The sequence below is a fragment of the Ambystoma mexicanum genome, chromosome 5q (assembly GCF_040938575.1).
Source record: "Ambystoma mexicanum isolate Mex_15411 chromosome 5q, UKY_AmexF1_1, whole genome shotgun sequence".
Lineage (NCBI taxonomy): Eukaryota > Metazoa > Chordata > Amphibia > Caudata > Ambystomatidae > Ambystoma > Ambystoma mexicanum.
This window is the reverse complement of record NC_090933.1, coordinates 695,140,793-695,166,606: the sequence shown is the minus strand read 5'-3', so window position 1 is coordinate 695,166,606 and position 25,814 is coordinate 695,140,793. Positions and strand designations below refer to the sequence as shown.

Sequence of the window (25,814 nt, the reverse complement as noted above, 5' to 3'; positions counted from 1 at the left end):
CACTCGCGGGCATCCACTTCTTAGGACGTGAAGAGCTGCAGGGAGCCGATGCGCTCCACCCGCGGATCGGACGTGAAGAGTTGCAGGGAGCCGATGCACTCCACCTGCGAATCTTCTTGTTGCCGTTGGCGGGTACTCGTGGTACCTCGCCTGGAATCCTGAGGAGAATTTCAGCTGGTGGGGAGTATACTCACTCCCACCCGCCGTACCTTGCCGTTGCGCCTGCCCTTCAATTGACACAAGATGTGTTACCAATATGAAGCGCCGGGAAAGTAGCTGTAATGCGTGGATTCGCTCGTCGCCAGTGTCGAGATGTGGAAGGATCTCTACATGCGCAGCAGCCGACATTCAAATAACGGACGGACGGACGCAGGAGTCTTCATTCAACACATCTTTATTTCTACTCTCTTACTCAGGAACTGCCTGACACACGTCACATCCTATCCCTCCCCTTCCTGCTGCCCCGTGTTCCTTTCCACGTGACCAGGGAGCTAGTGACGACATCACAATGTCAATGACGATTCATTAAAATATTCACCAGCCTCCACCGACTTCAAATTGCTTACAAGGCGGGCGCACCCTTTGGAGCTTCCCACTGCTTTGGTATCAAAGCTGCCTATGCTACTCGTGTAATAAGCAATCACCGTGAGTATTCCACATTTGCTGTAACTCTCTGTATAACCATTAAGTAATTGCTGGTTTTGGGATAGACCACTTGGGCCGTAACCCATCAACAACGTGATAGCTAATTGCCTGCACTTGTCATGGTACAGCCACAGAGTCACTGAATCCCTGCATTACCCTCAAGCCCACAAGAGAGACTGGCATGGGGCAGGCACTTCATATGGTGTCACAGCCTACGGGTAAGGGCAGGAATAGGTGAGCCTGGGCTTGATCTGCCCCCAAATTCTGAATAGCTGATACAGTAACAAATAATGGTAGGTGTGCACTCAGGCACACAATAGTTAAACCTCTGGATTAAGCAAGTAGAATGGTAATGGCTTCAGAATCAATAATGCTCCAGATTTCTAATTGCAGCAGTCACGAGCATTTTTATTAAATATATGAGGTACGGAAACAAGGCATATACACATTATATTGTACCCAAGGAAATCGCCAAATCCCAAACATGCATTCAATAATCTGCAGTGGAAATAAATCAATAACTGCACTCGATTTGATCTTTGAAATATTCACGCATATATTTTTAGGAAATAAAGGGTTCATAGCAGAGAATATAAATTCGTTTTTCAAAAATATATTGCTCATATGAAAATGATGCAATACAAGTGGTGGCGGGAAATGTTCAGCAAGAAATGCCCTTCGAGCATGCCTACGTCATCTGCTATCATTCAACTACAGTTCAAGAAATTCTTGTATCACGTGGTCGAATATCCTCTACAAAGTAGTTGTGCAAGGCGGGAAAAACCTGCCTCTGCTCTTCACCCACTCAAACAGGATAAACATATTTTCTGTCAGAAAAGCTGTACAGCTTGGCACGTAGTGATATACAGTTCAATACGTTATATGTTAAAAAAAAAAATCAATTTTACAAAAATATTCGTAGTACAAAATTGTTAAGTTCCTAAGACATAAAACCTTTGCCTCCACGTTGTTGTAAGCCATTGTGAGTGCGCAATGCGCTCAACCCCCGTTTCCAAAGGTTGCAGCACACTGTCCAAGTTTTGATCACATAAGAAAGATTAGTAACATTTTGGTCAAAATTTGACAACTGCTTCCATTATCTGTAATTACAAAGGCATTCTAAAGATATTGACGTGAACACAGTGGCCCGGCAACAAAAAAAAAGCCCAACTTCCATGTACTCAGTTGGCTTCTGCAACCAGGGCGCTCTAGACAGCGACCATTAAGTGACCTCCGCTGGTGTTCTTTCAGGCGACTGTGGGCTAGAATGAGGCTAGAGGCGACCAGACTGCAGAATGGGGGGTGGGGGCAGCGCACAGGGACTCCCTCCCGAGGAGTGGCATGACGCTCTCATCAACCTCTGCCCCTAACAAGTTGCTGCTGCCTTGCAAGTATGATACTGACACCCTTGATTCACTCATCTTCTGACATGACCCATTGCTCTGCCAAGGATACTGGGGCCCTTTTATTACGGGCCATAGCAGTGGGAGAGGGTTGCTCCTGGCAATCCCATGGCCCTGAGTTGTTTGAAGCTAACTGGCCTTTCCAAGCCTTAACCAGACCTTGGTGAAATCCCTTGGGGGCTTGTCTGTGAACTGGGCATAGAGATCTAATGGAGCGCTACTTGTGGCAAGTCCAAGAACAGGGACCTAATTCATAGAGAGGCTCTCTGGAAAAATAATCTCTTTTGGGAGCACCATTCCTGCGAGCAGTGACACAACGCTACACTGACATGGAAAGGCGAGTGTCTTGCCCCCGCCCCTTGATCTCCACCTGCAAGGAGTCACATTTAGAAACTTGGGAGACACAGGCAGGGCAGAGCTTCTCCCCTTCTTTCCAGCGTACTGCTTTGCCGGCCCACCCACATTACCCACAAATCAGGACCTTTCTGCTCCGCCATTTGGCATAGGGATGCGCGCCATTGACCCCCTCCTCCTCACCCTACCTGACCACCCCGGCGCAATCCACTAATCCCTGCGCATGGGCATCCCTGAACTTCGCCGCGCAACGAATGGAGACCAAAGTATGTGCATTGCCAGTACTGCACAACAGGACAGTTCCACAATCACTTATCCTTGTGTTTTCAGAATACCTTATTTTTTATGCAGATTTCTCAAAACGATGAACGTGGATGGACACCACACCCCAAGTGAGTTGGTTTCGAAGAAAACGTTTAACCACGTTTACCCATTTCCAGGACTGGTATTAGGCAGCGACTACTTTCATCATCCATGAGTTCTGCTATTATCAGGAACACAACTAGACAAATTCATGGGCCGGGGGATAACCATTCAAATATTGTGGTCAAATTCGGAGACTGTGGGGGAGAGGCTAATTTAATTGTGTGAGGGGTGTTCTCTGCCAAGGCATGTGTGTGGGGAATCAGTGTCAAGTAAGCATCACATTGTGCAATTTAAAGCACATCAGGCCACTGACATTGCCTCTAATCATGAAGGGGTGAAGGACAATATGCGCATTTCTACTGCTACTTGCCGCTAAGTTAATGCTATGGTTGGGATGTGCTGTGCCCTTGGCTTTGTCAGCTGCTAGTTCATTGTGCATATCCAGCTGCATGGTAGTATAATGCCATTTAAGCCGGAGTCTGGCAACGGTTGGAGTTTTCTTTTCCTATTAAACTAGTAGGCCTCAGGGATATCTTTCTGTGGGCATTCTTGACCAAATGTGTGGTTTTTAGGGCATCTAACGTCTTTAATCATTCTAAAGAGACTCTTCTTTTGAAGCTTTAATTGTATATGCAGCTATAACTGTCCCCATAATTTCTGTAATTAGACACTGAAGGTCTGCTGTGAGGATCAGTTATCTCCTGTCCCCTCTCACCCTTCCAAGCACTCCCCCGACATGCAAGCGCTAACATGGCATCACAATTTCAATTGCCTAAAAACGTATGGTTAACAGAGAAACCAGGGGCACCGTTTATGATCTGTGTCCTGAACTGCCGACTGCTCTGTAGGTGAGCGAGGCCAAGTTCTCCGGAAGTTCAGGAGACTGGAGGAGCTAAAGCCCCATTTGGCCATTGGACCCTGTGCGTCTGCCTCTTCTGGTATCATCCCAACTGGTTTAATGTGCAAGGATTTCAAAGGCTTTGTCTGTGTTTACCTAATTTCTCGTGATGTTTCAGAGGTAGGCTTTACTGAATTTCGTAATCGTATTTTCCACCTGGGATATGTTTTTATCACTACGAAACAATTGCAGTCTAATGTTTTCTCAGATATGTCCCTTTCATGGTTTTTCTGTGTTTTGTTTGACCAATGATTGCAACTACTAAAGTAACCGAATATTTAGCTCCTGTCTGGTTCTGTAATACATTTTCTAGCGTTATTCCGAAAAGGTAGGGCCATGTGGATCAAGGGTTTCTTCTTGCCGCATTAAACTGTATTTCACACACTTCTATCTCAACCCAATTTTAGGGCTCACTTTTACATTATTGTGGTGATGGAAACTCGCAGCTTCCCACCAAAAACAATTATATTCGAGCAGCGCGTCGCTTCGTTTTGCCGAATAGGGATGGGCAAATAGGTGTTTATTTTTGCTTGGGTTGGCTGAGAATTTTTGGACACAGTATCACCTTTGTTTAAACACATGTTCCAGCAGGTTTTGCACACGTTCTAGAGCAACAACCTATTTTCAATCCATGTTTCAATTGGCTGCCTTAGTTCCTGGCGCACAAATGAAAAATGTTGTTCGCGGTAATAGTTCAGTGGCGGTGAGGAAGTGGCGCCTCACTTTTTCTGGCAAACTTCGATCAGGCTTGCTTTCAACTAAATTTGGGTGATGTTTTTTGCTGAAATACTCCTCTCATATGAGCATGTAGACACAGGCGGCTGTGCGCATGGATATAACTTTTTTACTTATGTAGGGACAGTTGCACTCACATACCTGGTGTGGTTAAGGGCAGGACTACAATGAAGTTACTGTTTGGTTAAATATTGTGCATATATGCACGTGCCCTACTTCATTGCAGTTGAATGGTTCTTGGTTCATTAGAATTCACAATATGAAAATGTGTCTCATTACGAGTTTGCCGGTCCGGAAACAAGGGTGCTGGTAAGTTCACCGGCACCGTTGTTTCTGGATCGGCAAACTCTGAGTCTGCCTGCCGTGGCTGCTTTGCCTGACAGGTCTGACCCTGCCAGACACAGCGGCCACGGTAGGCACACCAGTCACGGAAGCACCAGCGTGGTTGGCAACGGTGCCGGTGCTTCCGTGTCCCCACTCCTATGTATGGGACTCTATGGGAATCGGGACTTACTTTTTTCTGGTGCCTGACTTCCCGGCCCGCAAGAGTTGTAATCTCCCGGTGGCACTGGGAGTCAGGCGCCGGTAAAATATTACGGGTCTGGAGGCACCCCGCCAGTAGCAACGGCAGGGTTACCGCCGGACCCTTAATGAAGCCCAATGTCAATTTCAGGTTTATTGTTTTACAAATCCTTTGTTCCAATCTTTATCAAAGCCTCTGGAGTCGATACATGTTTTGACCTTTGTGGTCTTTCTCAAGACTGATACATATAGTTTTAAAAATCTCATGGACTTTCCAAATGATTCTGATTTATTGCGGCTGTCTTCTCCTGGTCCCCATTCATTTGGTTTAGATGTTCTATTCTCCTACATTTGGAACACAGGATTTGCATTTAGAGGTTTTGATAAACATGGGAACAAAGGATTTGTTAAAAAAATAACTAAAATTAACAAAAGGATGACATTGTCATATTGCAAATTCTAATGAACCAAGAACCATCCAAACTCGAATGAAGTAGGGCACGCGCATTTATGCACAATATTGAACCAAATATCATCTCAAGATGTGTTAACGTTTGCTGTAGCACCTCCAATGCATGTTGAATTTCATGGTCAATTTTCAGTTTCTTGGTCATTTGGTGCAATTTGTTGTTGATCGATGGCAACATAAAGTGGTGTTTATGTCATGCTACTGGTTTCCCACGGTTTCAGTGATCTGCTGGTCAGAAGGACAACAGGCACGGTCCAGAAGTAGAGGAAGTGAAGGAATTGTGTGATATAATTGCAACCAGGCCATCTTCCAATGACAAGGTGTTGGTGTGTGTATGTGAATAGCTAGCCCAAGGTCTCTGACCATGACCTCTCATGCTGGCACCATTGATATCTCGTCCAAGTAAAGAAACTGGTATTGTGTCTGTTCAGCTAATCTGTGACCAATTAAATAATTTGAACATTGTAAAAAATCAGTTTAAATGTGTGGCCATTTAAATAGAATATCATCATCCAAATAAAATTATTTAATTGCACTGTTACATTTCTGTTTATTCTCCAATCAGTTATGGCCAGGGTTGACACACATGTATTGTGTTGCCTCCCATTGTAAACCCCAGTCAAAGGATTTCCATTTGTGAAGGATCCACTGTGTAGTCTTTAATGCCATGCTATGCGATGCAGAATTTTGTAAAAAGCAACACTGGGACACATTGGTGCTAGAGTCGGACCGAGTACCTTGTAGTGATACTTCAAGTATGTAGCTGTTCTTCTGGAAGGTCTTGGGTGACCGCTACATTGTTTGTGATTAGAGGGACACCGGCTTCAATTTATGTCAATTCATCTTTACACTTTGTAGGCCACTTGCAAGAGGATGATACAGGGACTTTTTGTGGCCCTTAATTGCAAACCATCAGTGTTCCATGCAGAGAATAACCAATGTATTTTAAAATAAACTGGGATTGAGTGCACCTCCATTTTGACTTGTGCAGTAAGGCAAGGAATCCAAACCCACATCTCAGAATGTAAACAGGTTTAGCATTTTTCTGTGCCCTCATCTTGGAGAGGCAGTCTCAAATCAACACATAATACCCCCTTCCTTAGATTCTGTATTTACTAGTCAGACCCATGTTCTGTGGCTTTCTGCTGCCATTGCTTCTGGCCATGGGTCACACCGGTAGTCAGAGGATTGGTCCTTGTCAGCAGCTCCATGCCTGTTGGGTTCTTCTTCCAATATTGTTCACCCTATAAAAATATGCATTCTCTGAAACCATTCTACAAACAAAGACTGGAGAATTATGTGCAGGTTTCAGGTGGTCGGTTTTCCATTGTTCATCCATACATTGTTTTGCTGATTTCACAAACCTGTAAAACAAATGACAATCGACTATTATACATGCAAACATACCACTATTAATAGCTTTAAACATAGCAATGCTTTAAAAGGCACACACAGAAGCAACTTAAAAGTGTATGTTTGCATTAACAAAGGCAATTTCAGTTATCTTTGGTCTAAATTATGTTTTACTTAATGGACACCCCCTGCCCCTATTATTTTACTGTCAGATCAGATTTTTGAAAAACGCTTGTGTGTGATTCCATGTACTCTGCAACCCGCAGACACCCTTTAGAGACTGCTTTGCCAAAAACAGCTATATTACAAAACCTTTGCATCGGTATACGCGCAAATAGCACTAGGGCAAACTTGTCCTAATGCAAAGGACATTCTTTCAATGAATGGATGCATCAGGGCAAAGTACTAGGACCAGGGAAAAGGTTACAGTGGCGGAGCAATTCATTCAAAGGATATGTTTTTGGCACTAGGACAAGTGTGCCCTAGTGCTAATTACACCTGCACTGGTGCAACATTTCTGCAATACCACACTGGTTGTAGTCCTTTGACCTGGTGCAAACATTATTTTAAGAACATGTTTTTTGCACTATGGTAATTTTTGTCTTTGTGCTTGTTTCACTTGCACTGTGGAAAGTTTCTACTATACCAGTGTATAAAGATGCCATTGTACATGTGCTACTTTTACAAAGGTCTACAGGTAGACCAAAGAAAATTCAATTACAGAAATAATCCATGTCTGAGCTGATGGCCAGGCAGATTTGAAACTACTGACTACTCCATGAGAGCCAGCTGAAATAACAATAAGTGCATTAGTAACAAGGTATTGTTTAATAAAATGCAAGCATACTATTTAGGTGGTGGCTTTGCGGCACCCACCAAAGCTAATGATCTCCTCGAAGGAGATCATTACCCTGAAATCGTCGACCAGAATCACCAGATCCACCAACACATCTTGCCTGGTGGTGCCCAGGTATACCATAAAAAGAGCTGGCGGAGCCAGTTTCCCGGTTCAAGCCTCCCAATTATGGAATACACTTCCACATGACATCAAATCTATCCCAACCTTTCAGTCATTCAGAAGTCACGCCATCACATGGTTATTGAACACAAACTAACACTACCTACCTCACACTTGACATCATCTTGTACCCTACCCCTCTAAATGTATGCATCTCTATCCTTACCCTGCCACTGCTATTTGAATGTATTATTTGTACTATACCTGTATATACTGTATAAACTGCATAAACTGTATCCTGTAACCATTACCCCCAAGCGCCCAGAAACCCCTGGGTCAGGCGCGCTAGATAAATAAAATAAACAAACAAACAAAGCTTTACATGAACTCTAGGTCTGTGTACCAATTGTGTAAAAAAACAAAAAACAAACGAAGGAACAAATTAGTACACTTCTTTCATAAGAAGATGAATTTAATCTGTATAGATATACAGCGCCAACCTGTTAAGATGCCACTCAAAATCTAATGTAGCATGGGATGGCAGCTGGGCCACTCAAAGCATGTGAAATGATCACTGAGGTGCAGTATGATAAAGTGTTCTGGACTGAAGAAACGGGGACATGCCCCCTGCCTACGACAACCATCCCAAACCTTGAACCCTTGATGGACAACAAATGACACTAGAACAGGTTAAAGCCATTGCAAGGAGCTACTACTTCTGGCTCCTGACAATCTGACACATCATATACTACTGGACTGTTACACCCAGTAAGCCTGTTACACCCAGTAACAATGTATGTATTACACTAGCGCTCTCTGGGCTTGTCTACACACACAACCTTTACCTTGTGATGAGAGAATACAGACTCATCAGGCTACAAGCAGTCCACAAACTCTCAGCCATACTGCTTCTGAGTCTTAAACTGTACAAATACATCCTCCCAGCCCTCTGAGCACTCCACTGGCTCCCAATCAAATAGAGGATTCAATTTATAAATTGGGCATCACCTTCTGCAGTTTCGCAGCAGGGGCCTTGAAACACTCCCAAATAAATGACTGTGCTACCAGTCATCGAGAGTGCTTCGACGCATCAATGAAGCAGTAGTAGTTGTGCCAAAGTTCAACCGGAAACACCACAGAGGATTTTCCTTTTCCTTCCTTTTAACCAAGTTCTGCAACTCTCTGCCCAAACAACTGTGTACAGGACAAGACCACCCGACCTTCTGGAAACAGCCAAACACTTGGTTATTCAATGAACATCTGTCATAAGCAGGCCAAGAGGAAAGTATGGGTCAAACATATTTTCTTTATTTTTCTAAAAATATCTGTTGGTAAAAAGAAATGGGTGCAGGAAGCAATTAAAAATGCTAAAAGGGCTGTTATGACTTGGAGCTCCATCTCGTTAGGTGTTCTCCTTTGTCTCATATCGGTCCTCAGGGTTTCTTGCACCCTTTGTCCCTTCCCCTCGCGGGCTCTCCTTTATGTCTCAATTTGGGTTTTAGGGTTTATTGAATTCTTTGGACCTTCCTTTCTCTCAGGGTGTGGGTAAACCGATTCTGGCTTCCCATGCCCTCCTTTTCTGACTTTACAGTTTCCTTTCTTCTCTGGTGTTTCAGGTTAAAAAGGGATCCTGCACCATTCGTCTCAATTGGTACATTTTTGATCTGGACTCCTCTACCTCTTTGTCCTGGGTTTAAGGAGTCTTCATGCCCCTTTATGGATATCCCTTTCAACTCTTCTCCTGGGCCTGGTCCTCAGCATTGGTTGTAAGGGGTTCTTGCACTCCTTATTTACCCAGATTGGGATGGAATGAAGGCATCAGTCACCTAGCTCACCTAGGGCCAGACTCTTCGACCCCCTGACCAGCATAATGGCTCTACAATGGTCCTTCTCCCCATAGTCTCCACATCACATGCTCATGCCTCCTCCTAGTCTAATCTTGCGCCCTTCAAATGATCATCTCACACCCTAACCCATGCATTTGGCCAAGCCCTCTTGAACCTTCCTCACCTGAATGACTAGGCTCTCTCTCTTTCCTTCGCTTCTCTTTTGCTGCCTCCTCCAAATCTCACTCCACCCCCCATGTTCTTCTACCACCTCCTCTAAATAACTCTCACCCACCTTCTGATGACCATCTACCTTCTCCCCACATCTCTCATCTTCTGATGTCCTTCCAACTACTTCCTGGAAATATCACTGCTTTCTGATGTTGTTCAATCGCATCCTCCAAATCTGTTCACTTACTGATATATTTTTAGCACCTTCTTTACGTGTATACCTTTCTCCTCTAGATTATTTTCAACCTCCTTCCTCTCTCTTAAACCAACCTCCTAAAAATGACATGGCCCTACAAATCTCAAACCTCCTCCTCACAATGATATCATATGATAGGTTATTTATAACACGCTTAATACCCAGGGGTTCCTAAGCGCGGACTCGGGGATCGAACCTGTGTTGCTCCATGTCGTCTTGCTACCGAGGCGAGCACGTTGCCGATGAGATACCCTCCGAGACTAATAAACTCCACCTGCCTAAAAATCCCTTTCTCTCTCCAGCCTCCTCCATATTTCCTACTTGCTCTGCTATCTCGTCCAACCTTCTTTTGGCCACTCCTACCCCAAAGTCCCACAAAGCTAGTTTGAGAACCTGGGGTTATATTACCCTGTACCACCTTCCTTGGGGTGAAATGTAGAAGTGAGGAGACATGATTGCTGTTGCCAATTGCTATCACATTGTGTAATGTGGGACTTGCAGGCAGGATCAAGTCTTGATAAGGGGGAACCACCATTTTGTTTTTTACTCACCCTTCCATGTGTCCCAAAACTCCCATATAAGCCGCCCTGAGGTTTGTGCATTCTAGAGCCCAGGCCCATGTGTTTCTGGAGCTGGTAAAAGCAGGTGAGTGAAAAAAGTACTTTAGTTGGCATCACCTGTTCCCTGATAGCATAAAGTCTCTGCGGGCTTCCCATGACCAAATGCAGCATTTATGAAACCACTGGGCTAGCTGGGAGGTGCTGCTGTAAAACAAAGTGTGTTAAGATTTGTGGCCTCCGCAGCCATGTTCATTGAATTTCATTGAAATGGTCAGAGTGTCTCAAGAGCAGGGAACATAATGGGAATGTGCAGAGCAGGCTTGAGAGCCACATGTTTGCTTTTTGCTGCTGATCCATGTTCCCTTAAAGGGACCATGTCCCCAATGCTAACAGTTTCCTGACTAATTGAATGGCTCCCATGTGAGTCTAGGGAAAAGAGTCTATCCTTACTTTCCTACCTCATAGTGTAATTAGGCTTCCTGACAGAAAATCTGAGAGAATCGGGGCGAATAGGAGATCGTTTCAGTAACAAACTTGGGTCTCCCTCACGCTAGCTTGGGGAGGCAGTTAGTCCCAATAGGCACTCCACCAGATGTCCCCAGACCTTCGTCACACACCCTCATGAGACCAGCACCAAAACCATAACCAAAAGGCATCCACTCTTGTTAGCCTCAACCTTCGGGAAACTCACACAAGTTACACGTTTATATTGTGCACCAACATGCAACTCACCAGTGAAAGACTATTGGAGAACAAACTCAATCGCATCAGGCTCCACGCAACCTAATGGATTTGAGCCGACATATCATACAAATATACCATGAACCCACAGCAAACTCCTCAGGAAAGGAGTGTTGAACAACATACTCATTCTGGTTGCCACTCAAATGAAATCAAATCAATACAACTGCAAAGATTTAACAAAGATGCGGTTATGTCCCACAATGATGCCACACTATTTTTCTCCTGGATGGTCTCAAATGCGTTCATGCTTTCCTCTGCCTGCATTGCATCCCTCATTTCTCTACTTTCCTCTTCAACCCCACTAAGCGACTCATCCCTAAGATCCCCTAGCACATTACACTACACACATGAATCTCCTACACATAAAAACACATGCCCATCTGCTACTGTATCCACATTAATAGACCTATAAAAAAAAACTCAGTTGAACAGCTGTACCATTTCCCCTCCCTCAAGCAGTGGCTGACACTGACCTGCAGCATTTTAATTGATCAAATCTTCAGCTATCACTTCTCGGATACATACACACCCAATTGTTACTGCCAAACCCATAGTACCCAAGCATCACTCAATATCACTGTTTAAATAGCTTGTGTATTCTATATACATGATGAGAAGTAAAGTATTCAGGCAACTTTAAACACTTTAAGTGTTCTCCTACAGACGCTACAGTGCCCAGATGTTTCATTTCATTTTAATAATTAATGTATGTTTATTTTATTGATAATTTGTGATACATCACACGATTTTTTTTTTTTCGGCAACTTTGGAGTATACAACGGGCAAATAAAGTTGAAGAAATGAATAGTAAGTTGGGCAAAAGACTCGAGTACCAGAATTGTACACAGGAAGATTGGCAACTGAGGGAGGTTAGGGACATGCTGAGAGTGCTGTGTTTCCACATGTCACGTAAGAAAACCTGCGATAGCTAATTAGACCCAAACCTTTTTGATGGCCTCTTAATTAGGACAGGGTGTGGTTCAGGTCTTCGGTCTTGAGGTGATGCCTACATTTGGTGTAATGTTTGAGAAACTCCCTGAGCAGATAAATAGTTTTGGGCATACCGTATTCAATATCGCAGTGTATTTCTAGAGTATTATTTTTCACAAGGGATGACACGACGTTCCTCTATTCAAAGAGGCGGTTCAATAACTGGAAGGGAGCGTGTAGCTGGCCTTTCACTGCAGGCTCCTGCATGTCCCTGCAGGTATTTGTGACTCTGTCTTGACTCAATGATTAGTTGAAACAGCTGTGTGCAAGAATGTGGGTAAGTGGCGTCAGGCACATAGGCTCTGCGAGTAGGTTTGGGAATCAAGAACACGCACACGCTCTTTACAAAGCGGCTTTAAACACGAAGGTGCTCATGTTTAATGAGTAACTTGACGGTTTGGCTTCATTACGCGTTGACATACACTTCTACGGCTGCTCACTGCCAAATATCTGGCTTTGCACGGCAGAGTGCAAAGTGCAGGGAAAAAGGCGGTGTGCAAAGTGCAGGTAAAAAGGCGGTGTACATCTGTGTACACCGCCTATTGCCCTGTACTTTTGCACTCCTCTGTGCAAAGTGAGAAAATTACAAGCGGTGCTCATGGCAAGCAGTGTTCACAATATTAACTAATCCCTGCCCCTGGAATGTACACGCTGCCTGTCATGCTTGCAAGGCAGGCAGTGTGTGTAATGGATCCCTATGGGTAACATCATTTCCGCTGGCATGAAAATCAATGCTGGTGCAAATGCTGGAGCATTTGTGTGGCAGAGAGGAAGGACGGCAGGGGCAAAACAAATTGCGCCCCCGTCTCCTCCATACAAACGATTGAAAATGAGCCGTGGCGTTAATGGAAGGCGTTATGACTCATTAGAACATGTGCTACAAAATGTATACTTGCATTAATGGCGCAGTCTGGTTGGTGATCTTTTTGTTGTGTCATTAAAAAAAGGTACCTGGTATTAATTGCGGCTGTAGGCTGCACCCAGATCTCAATTAAATTGGTGAGATGCCTTGACTGCTAATATGGGACATACAAACATTGCCTTCTGTGGTAGTTTCCCAGTAGCTCCTGTGTTGCTCAAAAATTGCTCCGGTTGTAAAGGTAACTAGATCCTTGGTGAGCAATTTCAATGTAAAATCCAAACCAACCAAGATCCAAACGGTGTGCATAACAAATGCCCATTTACACCATCACAGGCTTAAGAACAGTCATGCAGTAAATGCAATGCAAAAAGGCAGACATATTGACCAACTATAAGGGGTTCTATGTCATTCCGTCGCTGTTTTTTTCAGCAGGATTTTTTACCACTGATTTTTTGCCACACAAACTCATCACATTTTCTTTTGTTTTTGTTGGGTGTCCCCCCCAACCCCCATTCCCACCTATTTAAAATGTAGTCCCCACAACTCCCTACACCTCATATCCCTTCACCCACCGGCCTCTGCATATTTTTCAAGGGCTTTTTGCGTTAATAAATCTGCAGCAATAAATACAGCGAAAATAAAAGGGGCAATTAATGGATTCTGTGCCCTATAATGGCACTGTGGTAAAGGTAGGCACGTGCAGGCAGTCTCTGGAGGCATTTTGAAGGTTGGAAGGTTGCTGCTGCTCTCCCTTAAGACTTACACTCTGATCTCAAACACCCTTCTCTTTAGATCCTCCCTCTAACATACCACCCCATTCTATTTCGAGCTCTCTAACTCACTCTCTCACCTGCATGGCATTTTTTCATGTTTTTTCTTCTGTCGGTCTCATCTGTCAAGCCAGGTCTCACCCTCTACTATTGTACTGTATACAACTATTTCCTTTCATCTCCTTAACATGCTTTCTGTATGTATTTCCTTCCTTTCATCTCTTTCTTTAGCTGCTCACTGCCACCACCTTCCTGTTCTACATTTACTTTCATTCTGTCTTTCTGTAGCTCTTTCCTTATTCCTCGGTCTCTTAATTTCTCTGTTTTTCTTTTCATATACTGTTATTTTGTTCTCATTTTCTTTCTTTTTACATTTCTATTTTGCACTCTTTCTAGTTATGCTTCTTTACCCTTCATTCTCCTTCTATTCCTTGGCTTTCCCTTATTTTAGTTCTTTCTTTCTCCATCTTTCCTTGCCTCTACCAAACTCCCTTTATCCTCCCTTTTATGTCCATATGCTCCTCTTTTCTTTGTAGCAATTATTTCTTGCTTTCTTCTCTTTTTTGTCCTTCTCGGCTTTAGTTTTCTATTCTTGTTATATTTTACTTTGCCTAGTTCTCGGATTCCCTCAGCACAGGACGGATTAGACTGTGTGATGAATCTGGTGATGTCGTCTCTCCTTTCCCTGAGATAGCCTTCCCCATTGTGGCCAGGGGATGGCAGCCGCTACCTGATCCTGACCTAGAGGGAAGCTATATGAGGGAGGACCACATGGGGGGAGGCGACCCTCAAGGGCATAACAAAACATCATCAGAACCAGTCACACATCCCCATTCCCTTTTAGGGATGTTCCCTCTATTCCTCATGCCTTTATGGCATTTTGTTACACTCTCCCTGAACCACAAACAAAAAGGTATTCTTCAAGAACTCCACAGTATACGCTAAAGACTAGTTTATTAAGAAATGTGACAAGGAAGAGGCAGGGAGCAGTAATGATCACTCCAAATGACGTTCAATGTCAACTTTCTCAACGTCGCATCAGAAACAATACCATAACTGAGATGAGAAAGAGGCGAGGAGTGATGATGATCACTCCTAACGAGATACCATTGGCCCGACATGGTTTAAAACCATGCCGAAACAACAGGGAGTTCTCCAGCTCAAGGCAGAACAAAATACCAGCGGCTGTGCAGGAGTCCAGACAGCTACGAGGTGCGAGCGGGCAGCCGGTGAGCAACGCACTTTGGAGAAGCTCACAGAATACGGAGCGGAGAGCAAGGAAGCAAGTTGTGCTTCCTGAAGGATGCAGAGGCTGGGACGCCCTCCCAAATGTGGATGCTTACTGAAGATGCCGACAGCAGCAAGGAGAGTTGTGGGAGCCGGAGAAAACCCTGACTTGGAATCGGGAACGCTGAAAATCTATTAAAAGAAATCCAGTGAGCCCAGAGGAACGTTTGGGATGCCGAAAAGCACTGTTGCACTGTGTCACAAAGGACCTAGACAGTGGAACTGGGGTCTGGGACCCACAATGCAAACTTGGGGAAGACCAAGGGGGGACACCAGAGAGAGACATTGTATGTTGAACTGTGATGAAACTCTCTACCAAATATTTGTAGAAAAGCTGAGTGAATGGAGGAAAAGTGTGAAAATCCATTATTAAGAATAAAAGCAGATGAGAAGTACAGAATCACATTGTGTTGAAATTAAATGCACGCAAGTCCTTGCAGGAGAGTACACCAGACAAAGTGAACTATATGAAAAGCAGTTATGGGGGCCACGTATTCGACATATGCAAGAGGGGTGGTCACATGGGTGGCACCGCACGTGCCGTTCCAGGTGCTCAGTTCAACAATAGACCCAGAGGGCAGAATGGTGGTGGTGACGGGACTCCTGGAGAACAGAGACGTGCACATCATCAATTTGTATGCCCCTAACTATGATACGGCGGATTACTTTAGGTCCCTATACAGTAAGATTAGGCCCTTGGCGGGTGGCGCGATAGTGTATGGAGGGGACTTTAATTGTACCCCGGATCCTAGAATAGACAGGTCAGATGACAAATCAGGGAAGCCAGCGCCAGCGGCTAAAGCGCTGGGGCCAATGTTGGAAGACCTAGGCCTAGTGTATGTCTGGAGGAAGCTGCATCCATTGGATAGTGTAAGAAGATTCAATTCAACACTACAGCTAAGTCAATGCCTAGTCTGGGATACTGAATGGAAACCCTTATTGATATATCTTTATGTCCAGTTCATGAGTTCTGGATGACTACCCCTATATAACACCCCTCTCTTAGAATCCCCCTGACCCCACTGAGCCAAGAAGTAGTTCTGTTTTGCAAGTTTAAAAGGTTTATTTGAGAAATAAGACAAAATATAGATACCACGCTTTTATAATAAATTAATAATCAATATCGCCCTTATAAATATAATGTTAATCAACAATGGGTAATCTGACACTAGCACACTTCTTTATAATCAATGAGGAGTTAGTATAGGATGGATCAAGTAGCAAAAATACTTTTATGATTTCATGGGAAAAGCAATGAGGAATAAAATGCAGTACAGAAATACATGAGATGATTTTAGCAAAAGATAATATAATCACTTTTTCTCTGGCAATTCACCCCCCTCCCCTATGCAATGTAAGACATGGAAGTAGATGGAAAGAGGAGCACACAGTTCTCAGGAATGCAATCAAATACAATACGAAATTCAGTTCCCCCCCAGCAAGCTTAGAGAAAACCGGTATGAGTTTTAAAACACAGGCCCAAGTGCTTTGAATGTGGTGGCAATGAAGTGAGAAATATGCTGGAAATGTTTTTAATTCCCTTTAGGAGGTTCAGGGTGAGTGAGAGATACTTGGGATGAGTTCAGGCTCACTTTAGCAATGATTCAGAGATGGTGATTAAGAGGCAAACGAATTTTTAGCAAGGAAAGAAATGACTGCTGATGGTTACACGTGGCTGGATTTTTAACCAAATCGCAAATCGCGGTAAAATTCGCGAGTGTGTGAATCGTGATTGCGGCAAAAGTATAAGGAAGTCGTTTCTAGGCTTGTTGGAAAGCTTAGATTCTAAGCTTTCAGAGGAAAGTTAAACCAAGTTCGTAGCCCAAACGGTTCCAGAGATATGAACGATTTTGTAAAGGTTGTTTTTCGGATTTAAAGTCAACTCAAAATGACAGGTGACAGCTTTGCAGCTGCAGAATTGACAAATGACAGTGGTGCAGCTTTACAAATGACAGGTGACAGTTACGAGGCAGTTCTACTTAGGTTAAATAGATTGAATTATATTACTTTAAACTAAGAGATTTGGTTTTGCCCCGTCCTAGCTGTACTCACAATATATTTGGAAGGTCTGGGTTGCGTCACGGATCTGATCAATCAGGCTAGCGGCACTTCACAGCGATCTGGTCTCTGGGTCTGCGGTTCTGCACGGTCTGGTCTGGTCTGGCACTGGTCTGGTCTGTCCGGATACAGCGGTCTCTGCACGGCTCCTGGATCTCTGCACTGGTCCTGGCAAAAGTTCTTGGCAAGGGATTCAAGCAGCTCGCCCGGCTGTGAGTAGCTTGCAATGATTTGAGGCCTGCTGCAGAGAACTCAGCTTGTGGTTTTAGGCCTCTGATTTAGGTTCTAAAGTATAAGTTCTAGGTTCTGGAGTATGTAGCTGGAGTCAGTCTGGAACTGGTATCTTCTGGATGTTGTGTGGTCCGGCAAAACGCTCTGCAGCAACTGGATTTGAATCTCCTCTCTAGCTTCCAGTGGCTCTTTGTATGTCTTTTGAAAGTGGGTGTGTGCGCAGCATCACTAAGCCAGCCCTTCTCTCAACTGATCATTGGTCAAGCTTTTCTCTCTTCCTTGATAGGGGAAAGGAAATGTGAGTCATGGTGATGCTGTTTTATGGCCTGCAGAAAGGACACTCCCCTGTCAAATTGCACATAAATCTATATTTGACCCAAATACATATTCCACAGATACACAGTTGTTTGTCATTGCATTGTAAGAGGATTCAATTCAGCACTACAGCTAAGTTAACGCCTAGTCTAGAATACTGAATGAAAACCCTTATTGATATATCTTTAGGTCCAGTTCATGCGTTCTGGATGACTACCCCTATATAACACCCCTCTCTTGGAATCCCCCTGACCCCACTGAGCCAAGAAGTAGTTCTGTTTTGCAAGTTTAAAAGGTTTATTTGATAATTTAAAATATATATATCACACTTTATAATAAATTAATAATTGAATATCACACTTAATCTGATATGATAATGATTAACAACAGAGAATCTGGCACTAACACGCTTCTCTATAATCAATAAGGAGTTGACCTGAAATGGATAAGGTAGCACACTGGTAAATAGGTACAGAAGTATAATGTGGTAGAAAATGCTTTATAGGGTTCAAGGAAATGCAAGGTTGAATGAATGAAATGCAGTATAGAAAATACTCAATATGATTTCAACAAAACAATGTAATCACTTTTCTCTGGCTATTCACTCCCCCCCTCTTTATGCAATGCAAGGGAATGGGAGGAAAGCACGCAGTTCTCAGAAATGCAATCAATGTAATCAGTTCAATCCCCCCCAAGCTTAGACTACAGAAAACAGATAGGAGTTTTGAAAACACAGGCCCAAATTGCTTTGATATGTGCTGGCAATGAATTAGAAAATATGCTAAAATACTTTTAATTCCCTTTCAGAGGTTCAGGGTGAGTGGTATCTAGTTAATATTAGTCCAGGTTCACACTAGCAATGATGCAGGGATAGCTAGCAGGTTAAACGAATTTCTGGCAAATGGAAGGCAAGCAGCAGCAGTTTTTACATGTGAAGAAATTTGCAACTCGCGGTAAAATTCGCGGATGCGCCGAGCGCTATCGTTTTGGGGTCCTAGGAAAGCCTAGGATCTCATCTTCCAAATGAAAGTTACTGCAAGTCTCTAGCACAAACGGTTGCGGAGATATGAGCGATTAAATAAAGGTCGTTTTTCAGATTTGAAATTTTAAAGTTCAAAAAGACAAGTGCAGCTTGCAACTAGCAAATCACAGGTGACAGCTTTACAAATGACAGGTGACAGTTAGGAGACAGTTCTACTTAGATTAAAATAGGATTGAATTATATTATTTTAACTAAGAGATTGGTTCTGCACAGTTTTGCTATGTACTCACACTATATTCTTGAGTGAAATGGGCCTCATCACGGATCTGGTCAGGGTTTTAAACTGGACTCTGGTCTGGTCTGGCCTCTGCACTTCACAGTGATCTGGGTCAGCTCTCTCTGCTGGTCTGGGTCTCTCTGGGTACAGCACTGCTTTCTCTCTGGTCTGGTCTCTTAGTTCTGGATAGATTGAAGTCTCTAGTTTGGCTTTCTGGAGGTTTGATGGAGGTAAAGTATGGATTTTTCCGGCAGAGCGTCCCGCTGCAGATGGAATTTGAAGGTCTCTATCTGTCCTGTCTGTCTGCTTTTATGTGTTTAGAATGTGGGTGTGTTCTAGCATCACTGACCCTACCTCTCTCTCAGCTTCTAATTGGTCAAACTTCCATTTATCATTTGATTGGGGAATGAACTGTGAGCCAGAGGGATGTCATTTTACAGCCTGCAGAAAGTCCACTCCTCCTGTCAACTTACACACAAATCTAGATTTGAAACAAATACATATTTGCAGAGGTACATATTGTTTTAAAATCATATGCACCCATCATGCATTACAGGAGGTATCCCCTGTTCAAACTCTGCTCTTCCTGGGAGCTTGCATTCAGAAATGGCACATATTTCACTTTTTAACTGATTTTTCAATTTCTGTCATTGACCCAACTTTACATACATGTGCGCAGGGAGTAGGGACATTAACTGATGAAGTTTCAGATTTTTAACATGCATACATTTAGAGTTATATCCACTTTTCCGCTGACACCCCCCTGAACATGCCACCGGGTCGAAAAACCTCTTAAAATGTGGGCAGAAAAATCACAAGAATTATGGTATCATTTATAAAATTTTCACATGTCCGCTCTATGAGTTATTCATCTTTTTAGAGTTATGTTCTGGCTCCAAAGGGGTGTGGTTTCCTCTCAGCAATCCAGTTCTGCCAAGCCAGCTTGCTCTCACAGGCAGTGCTCCTCCCCTTTCCTCAGGAGGAAGCCACTTTTTACGACCATTTACGACTCCTGCCAATAAAACCTTTGCCTGAGCCAGGACAGGGCTTTGTTCACTTTCCTGCAGAGCACAGGTAATTCAATTATCAGATAGATGGCATATCCTTTGTGTGAGCAGCAAAAGGGCAGATGGCCTGGGAACACAGCTGTGACTCAAGTTTCCCTTCTGATGGGGGTAGTTGCCAGGCAGAATTCAGTTCCTTAAGCCAGGTTTCAGATAAAATGTCACTTTTTGTTCCCCAGTTCCTGCATTCAAATAAAACTAAACATTTTTACATATGCAGCTAGAATGCTGATTCTAAGTTTAAAACTATGACATTTAAACAATTACAAAGGCATATGACACCAAACATAGGTCACTCATTTAATCTAAACATTTTCGATTTTAGTGTCTTTAAATCCAGTGCAACTTAAACTGCTGCAATCCACAGCTCAGCCAGTTTTGTTATAAGCATTGTTCTGGGCTCTTCATTTCCCAGATTTTGTAGGCACACAAAACTCCATTCTACCAAATGTCTGCTGGTGTTCAGTGAATATTTTGCACATATTGCAATGTTTGAAATAGACACTTTGGCTTGCCTTCAGAGAAACACAGGGTGGTTTTAAACTGCTGGCTTTTGGATAGTGGTGAGTACTGGTACTGCACCCATTTTTGGGATTTAAGAAAATGAATTCCCCACAATTCTAGGTTGCATTTGGCAATCAGCATTGCCATTCCCAATGGTTTCAGACTACTGTGCGGGCAGTCCAATGGTGGCTTTAGGCAGTGTCCTTCTGTGCCCATAACATCGGCAAAAATGAGTGGCAGCCTATTCTTCCTGCATTTCCCTGTGCATTTTCTGGGAAGCTCTGGCCATCATGATGTTTTCATGTCAGTACTGCACAGTTTTGAGGTAGGGCTCGGATGCATGGGTAAATACATCCCACAAGCCCCCCTCTTGCGATGGCCATTCGGTTTCACTGATGGGACTCGCAAGATCTGGGATGTTTCCTCATCTTCTTCCAATAGATGGCACAGTTCAGCATCTTTTCCTCCATCCGGTCGGATCGATCGGTTCTCCTCGCCGGTCCTGATGGGAATATTGGGCGGTACCCCGAGCCCGTTGCGTCTCAGCTCCCGGTCTCCGGATCGTCCTCCTTGGCCCGTCTCAAGGTTTTCTTTCTCCTAGGACGACAAAGGAAGAGCGGCAATACCTATTCATAGACGTTTTTCCACCACCGTTGAGATAGTGGGGCAGCATATGCATTTCATCATCACGAAACATTACATTCTTATTTTGAAAAAAAACAGTATAACTAAGAGACAGTTTCATGCAAATCACAATATTTTAGAGACTAGATGTGGTATGTTTTATGATTGGAACAGAATTAGTCTGAGACAGTACCCGCTAGGATTCCAGAGGATTCCTCCAGTTGTTGCAGAGTGTGCCTGGGATGGCAACATTTCAACTGGTTTATGTGGACCCACTTGTCTTCCCCCTCTGCCAAAGGACCCTTGGGGATGTGGATTTTGTAGGCCACAGGGGAGATCTTGTCGATGATCTCAAAGGGTCCCTTCCATGTAGGCAAAAATTTGCGCTGCTTGGCCTGGTTCCTTTGGAAGTTGTATAGATAGACCCGGTCCCCCACCTGATATTCCTTCCTGGAAGTTTTCAGGTCATAATGGGTCTTCATGCTATCAGCCGATCTTTCTAGATTCCGCTGAGCATAAGCAAAAGCATGTTGGAGGTGTTTCCCTAAATTCTCCACATACTCGTGAGTTGTGGAGGCATTTATCAGTGTCTGCTCTTGGGTCCTATAGAGCAAATGCTGCGGAAGCACCATCTTGCGCCCAGTCATCAACTCAAATGGTGACATTTTGGTTGCAGATGAAGGGGTAGATCTGATGGCCATTAGGACCAGAGGTAATCGGATATCCCAACTTGGCCCAGAATCTGCCACAAACTTCTTTAATATGCTCACAATTGTCCGGTTATATCTCTCTACTGCCCCAGAAGAAGCTGGTCTATAAGCAATATGCAGCTTTCTCTTGACCCCCAGTATCTCCCACATCTTTGTCATTACTTCACTGGTGAAGTGGCTACCTCTGTCTGACTCAATCCTTTGAGGTAGACCAAAACGGGAAAAGATGTGGTTAATCATCAAGGCAGCTGCAGTTTCTGCCTTGCAATTTGGGGCTGGGAGACATTCCACCCACTTGGTAAACAAGCATGTCACAGTCAACATGTACTTATTCCCCCTAGCCGAGCGAATCACAGGGCCTACAAAGTCGATTTGTAAATCTGACCATGGCAGTGTCATCCCCCTCTTTTGGAGAGGCGCGCGGTGCGTGAGGGATGATGGCTGAAATTGTGCACACACAAGACAACCCTTCAAGTATTGGTCGAGGTCTTGCCCCATGTGTGGCCAGTATGCAACCTCTCTTAAGATTTCCAATGTTGTGTGAAACCCCCGGTGACCGGCAGTGGCCGCATCATGGGCGTGACTTAACATCAGGCTTCGGAATGAGGTAGGAACCACCCACTGATCGTGGCCAGCTTTGGATTTCCTTACCAGCAAACCGTCTTGGATCCGGAACATTTTTGGACATTTCATCAACACTCTTAGGTCCTCTTTCCCAATGTAATCGGTATCCGTCAGGGGAAAGTTCTCAGGGTCCTCAAGGTGCTGGTAAAATTTACCAATTATTGGATCCCCCTTCTGAGCAGTAATCAAATCAGCATCAGGGGTCTCCTTACTCCATTGTACAATTGAAAGGTCGTTGTGAGCATTTGTCTGGGACCTAGTGATGGCAGTGACCTGGATTTCCCCCAACAGGGACTCAATCTCAATTAGATCCCCTTGGATGGCCCCGGTTTTGGCCAGCTGATCAGCTAAGTCATTTCCAGTTTTGTCTGGTCCCTCTACTTTGGAATGACCCTTAATCTTCTTCCAATAGATGGTCATCCCATTCGATGTGACCAGATCATCAATGTTTTGGATCAACTTCCCATGTTTCAAGGGTTTGTTGTTAGCACATAACATGCCTCTGGTTTTCCAATTAACCAGGTGCTCCACGAACCCGTTCCGTACATAATCCGAATCTGTGATTATGACCAGTTCGTGGAGTTGATGCTGGACAGCAGTGAGGATGGCCTGATGCACAGCCATCAATTCTGCCACCTGACTACTTCGGGGACCAATTTTGTATCCAGCGGAGGGTTCTGTGGACTCATTCACCCATGCATTCCCTACGCCGGCCACCAGTTCTTTCTCCCCGTTGTTGTCAACATGGTAAGAGCATCCATCCACATAGACAGTGGGCATTCCCTCACACTTGTCTTCTTCAAAGACCTTGTGTGGGGAATTAAGGTATGCCTCCATGTTGTCCTTGATTTTTAGACTTTCGTCCTCGAGACAGTTTTCTCTGGCACAATCATGCAAGTCAGCCAGACCTTGCGCGAGGGGACTCTTCTTGTTTTGGCCATATCGGACCTCCACAGGAAAGCCTTGCATTGACAGAATCCAGGAAGTAATTCGGGAATTACTCACATTTCCGGCCCGGATTCTGTCACTTTGGAGATATTGCAGAGGCTGGTGTGGAGTCTCCACTATGATGTGTTCCCCCTGGATAAACGGGCGGTAATTCTTCAATGCCCACACCGTTGCCAGGAGTGCCTTCTCACAATCGTTGAATTTTTCCTCCACAGAGGATAAAGTTTTGCTCGCATAGGAGATTACTTTATTGACCTTGTCATGCTTTTGATATAATACTGCCGTCAAGCACGTATTAGAGAACCCTGTCTCCAGGAAGAACTCCTTGTTTCTGACCGGGTAAGCTAGGCAAGGCGCTTGTGAGAGGCTTCTTTTGAGTTGTTTTACTGCCTCGGCTTGTTCTGGACCCCATTCCCACTTGACCCCCCCCCCTTCAGGAGATGAATCAGGGGTCTGGTGATCTCTGCGTAGCCCTCAATGAACTTTCTGCTGTAATTAGTCAGTCCAAGGAGGCTCCTTAGTTCCCGCAGAGTTGTGGGGTCTTTCAGTTTCTGAAGTGCTTCCACTTTCTTTTCCTGGGGACAAAGACCCTGAGGAGTAATCTCATGCCCCAAGAAGTTAACACGGGTTTTACACCACTGTGCTTTCTGAAAGGAAAGTTTTGCTCCGGCGGCCCTCAACTGTGTCAGAACATAACGGATCTCCGCTATGTGTTCCTCAACAGTTGAGCTTTTGATGAGGACATCATCTACATAAGCCAGGTTACCCCTTGCACCCAAGTCGGGCATGGCCTTGTGTAGAAAAATGTTGAATTCATTGCCGGAGTTGAGGTATCCGAAGGGAGTCCGGGTCCATGTGTACTGCTGGCCCCCAAAGGTAAAAGCCAGTTTGTATTGGTCCTCCCTACTGACAGGCACAGTCCAGTATCCATTGGTCAGGTCTATTGCAGTGAATACTTGTGACCCCCGGATCTGGGCCAGCCCTTGGTCAATGTAGGGCAGAGGCCATCGGGAAGTATGGACCCGTTTGTTGAGCTCCCTAAGGTCAGCGCAGAGTCTCCACTGGCCGTTTGGCTTCAATATTCCCAGCACCGGATTATTGAAGGTGCTGTGGACTGGACGGATTATTCCCCGGGACTCAAGGTTCTTAATTATTTCAGTAAGGGACTCCATGGATGCGAGAGGCAAACGATATTGCTTCACAAACACTGGAGTCATGCCAGGTCCATGGGGATTGTTGTTGTGTGGATGTCGGTGCGACCACAGTCATATGAGTCTACCGCAAAGAGATCTTGGAAATCCAAGAAAACTTGTTTCAACTTTTGCTTTTGTTCCAGAGTCACACAGGCATCAGCTAGATTGACTCTCTCTTCCACCATCTGCCTGAAGCCTGGAAAGACTTCTGGTTTGGCTATCTCCGCGGCATCCTCCAGCTGGGTGGAGAAGTCCCTGGTCAGAGTGCTGATTTGGACCGGAGGCTTCAGGTGGGAAAGGCAGCCCTCATGTACCTGGAAAATCACCTCATCCCTTCTGAAGTCACAAGTCACATCTTCCTTACCATAGGGGCAGGAAGTGTACACCAGGAAGTTCCCCCCATGCCGGGTAAAGATCCTGTCTGGTGTTGTATTGTCCTCACTGTCACTGTCAACACAGTCCTTGGGGATTGGTCCTAACAGTTCATTTACGAGATCAATGGAGAAATGTCGGTCATCAACCGCCATTCCAATAATGGTGCCTGCGGCTAGAGTAATACTCTTTAAGTCGCTGTTATCCACCTCTATTAGAATGGTGTCATGTTCTATGTTGACTAATGGAGTTGGGTTTACCCCCAACCCTTGCTGTTGGAGAGAAGCATTTAGATGTATGTAAGCATCAGGGTTTTTCAACTCTTGTCCCCTTTTAACTTTCACTTCCAGGGAGAATTGTCGGGTCCTTTCTGGGATGGTGACTTCCTCTTTAACCTGAATTTCAACTGCATAAGGTAGCAATTGAGCTGACCTAAATGCTTTTTCTGGATCATCAAAGCCCATGGGATTATCCGCTAATCGGGACCAAGCTTTGAAGTTTATTAGGTCCAAACTAATGGCAAAGCGATTGAGAATGTCACTGCCTAAGTAAAAGGCGGCAGGGACGTCTCGCACGACCCAACAATTGTGGACTATGCTCTTATTGCCAATGGAGATTTTGAGCATACACCTGCTTGGCAGGAGATGTTTGGAATTAGGTGCTTCCAGGTCCATTTCCCATTTGTCTATCAGTTTGAAGGTGGGAAGGGCTGGATCTTTTGGGAGTTGGCGGAACATGGCTTC

The 25,814-nt window shown here is 44.5% G+C and overlaps 1 protein-coding gene across 3 annotated transcripts in view; it reads right to left on the bottom strand.

Annotated features, from left to right (window-relative positions):
- Positions 1-1,025: 1,025 nt before the first annotated feature.
- C5QH8orf34 (chromosome 5q C8orf34 homolog) overlaps positions 1,026-25,814 on the bottom strand; it is a 1,794,780-nt gene continuing 1,769,991 nt past the window's right edge. For all 3 annotated transcript variants that reach the window (XM_069621157.1, XM_069621156.1, XM_069621158.1), the window contains exon 14: positions 1,026-6,756. In XM_069621157.1, coding sequence (XP_069477258.1) covers positions 6,749-6,756 — 8 coding nt within the window. In that variant the 3' untranslated portion in view covers positions 1,026-6,748. The remainder of the gene's footprint in view (positions 6,757-25,814) is intronic.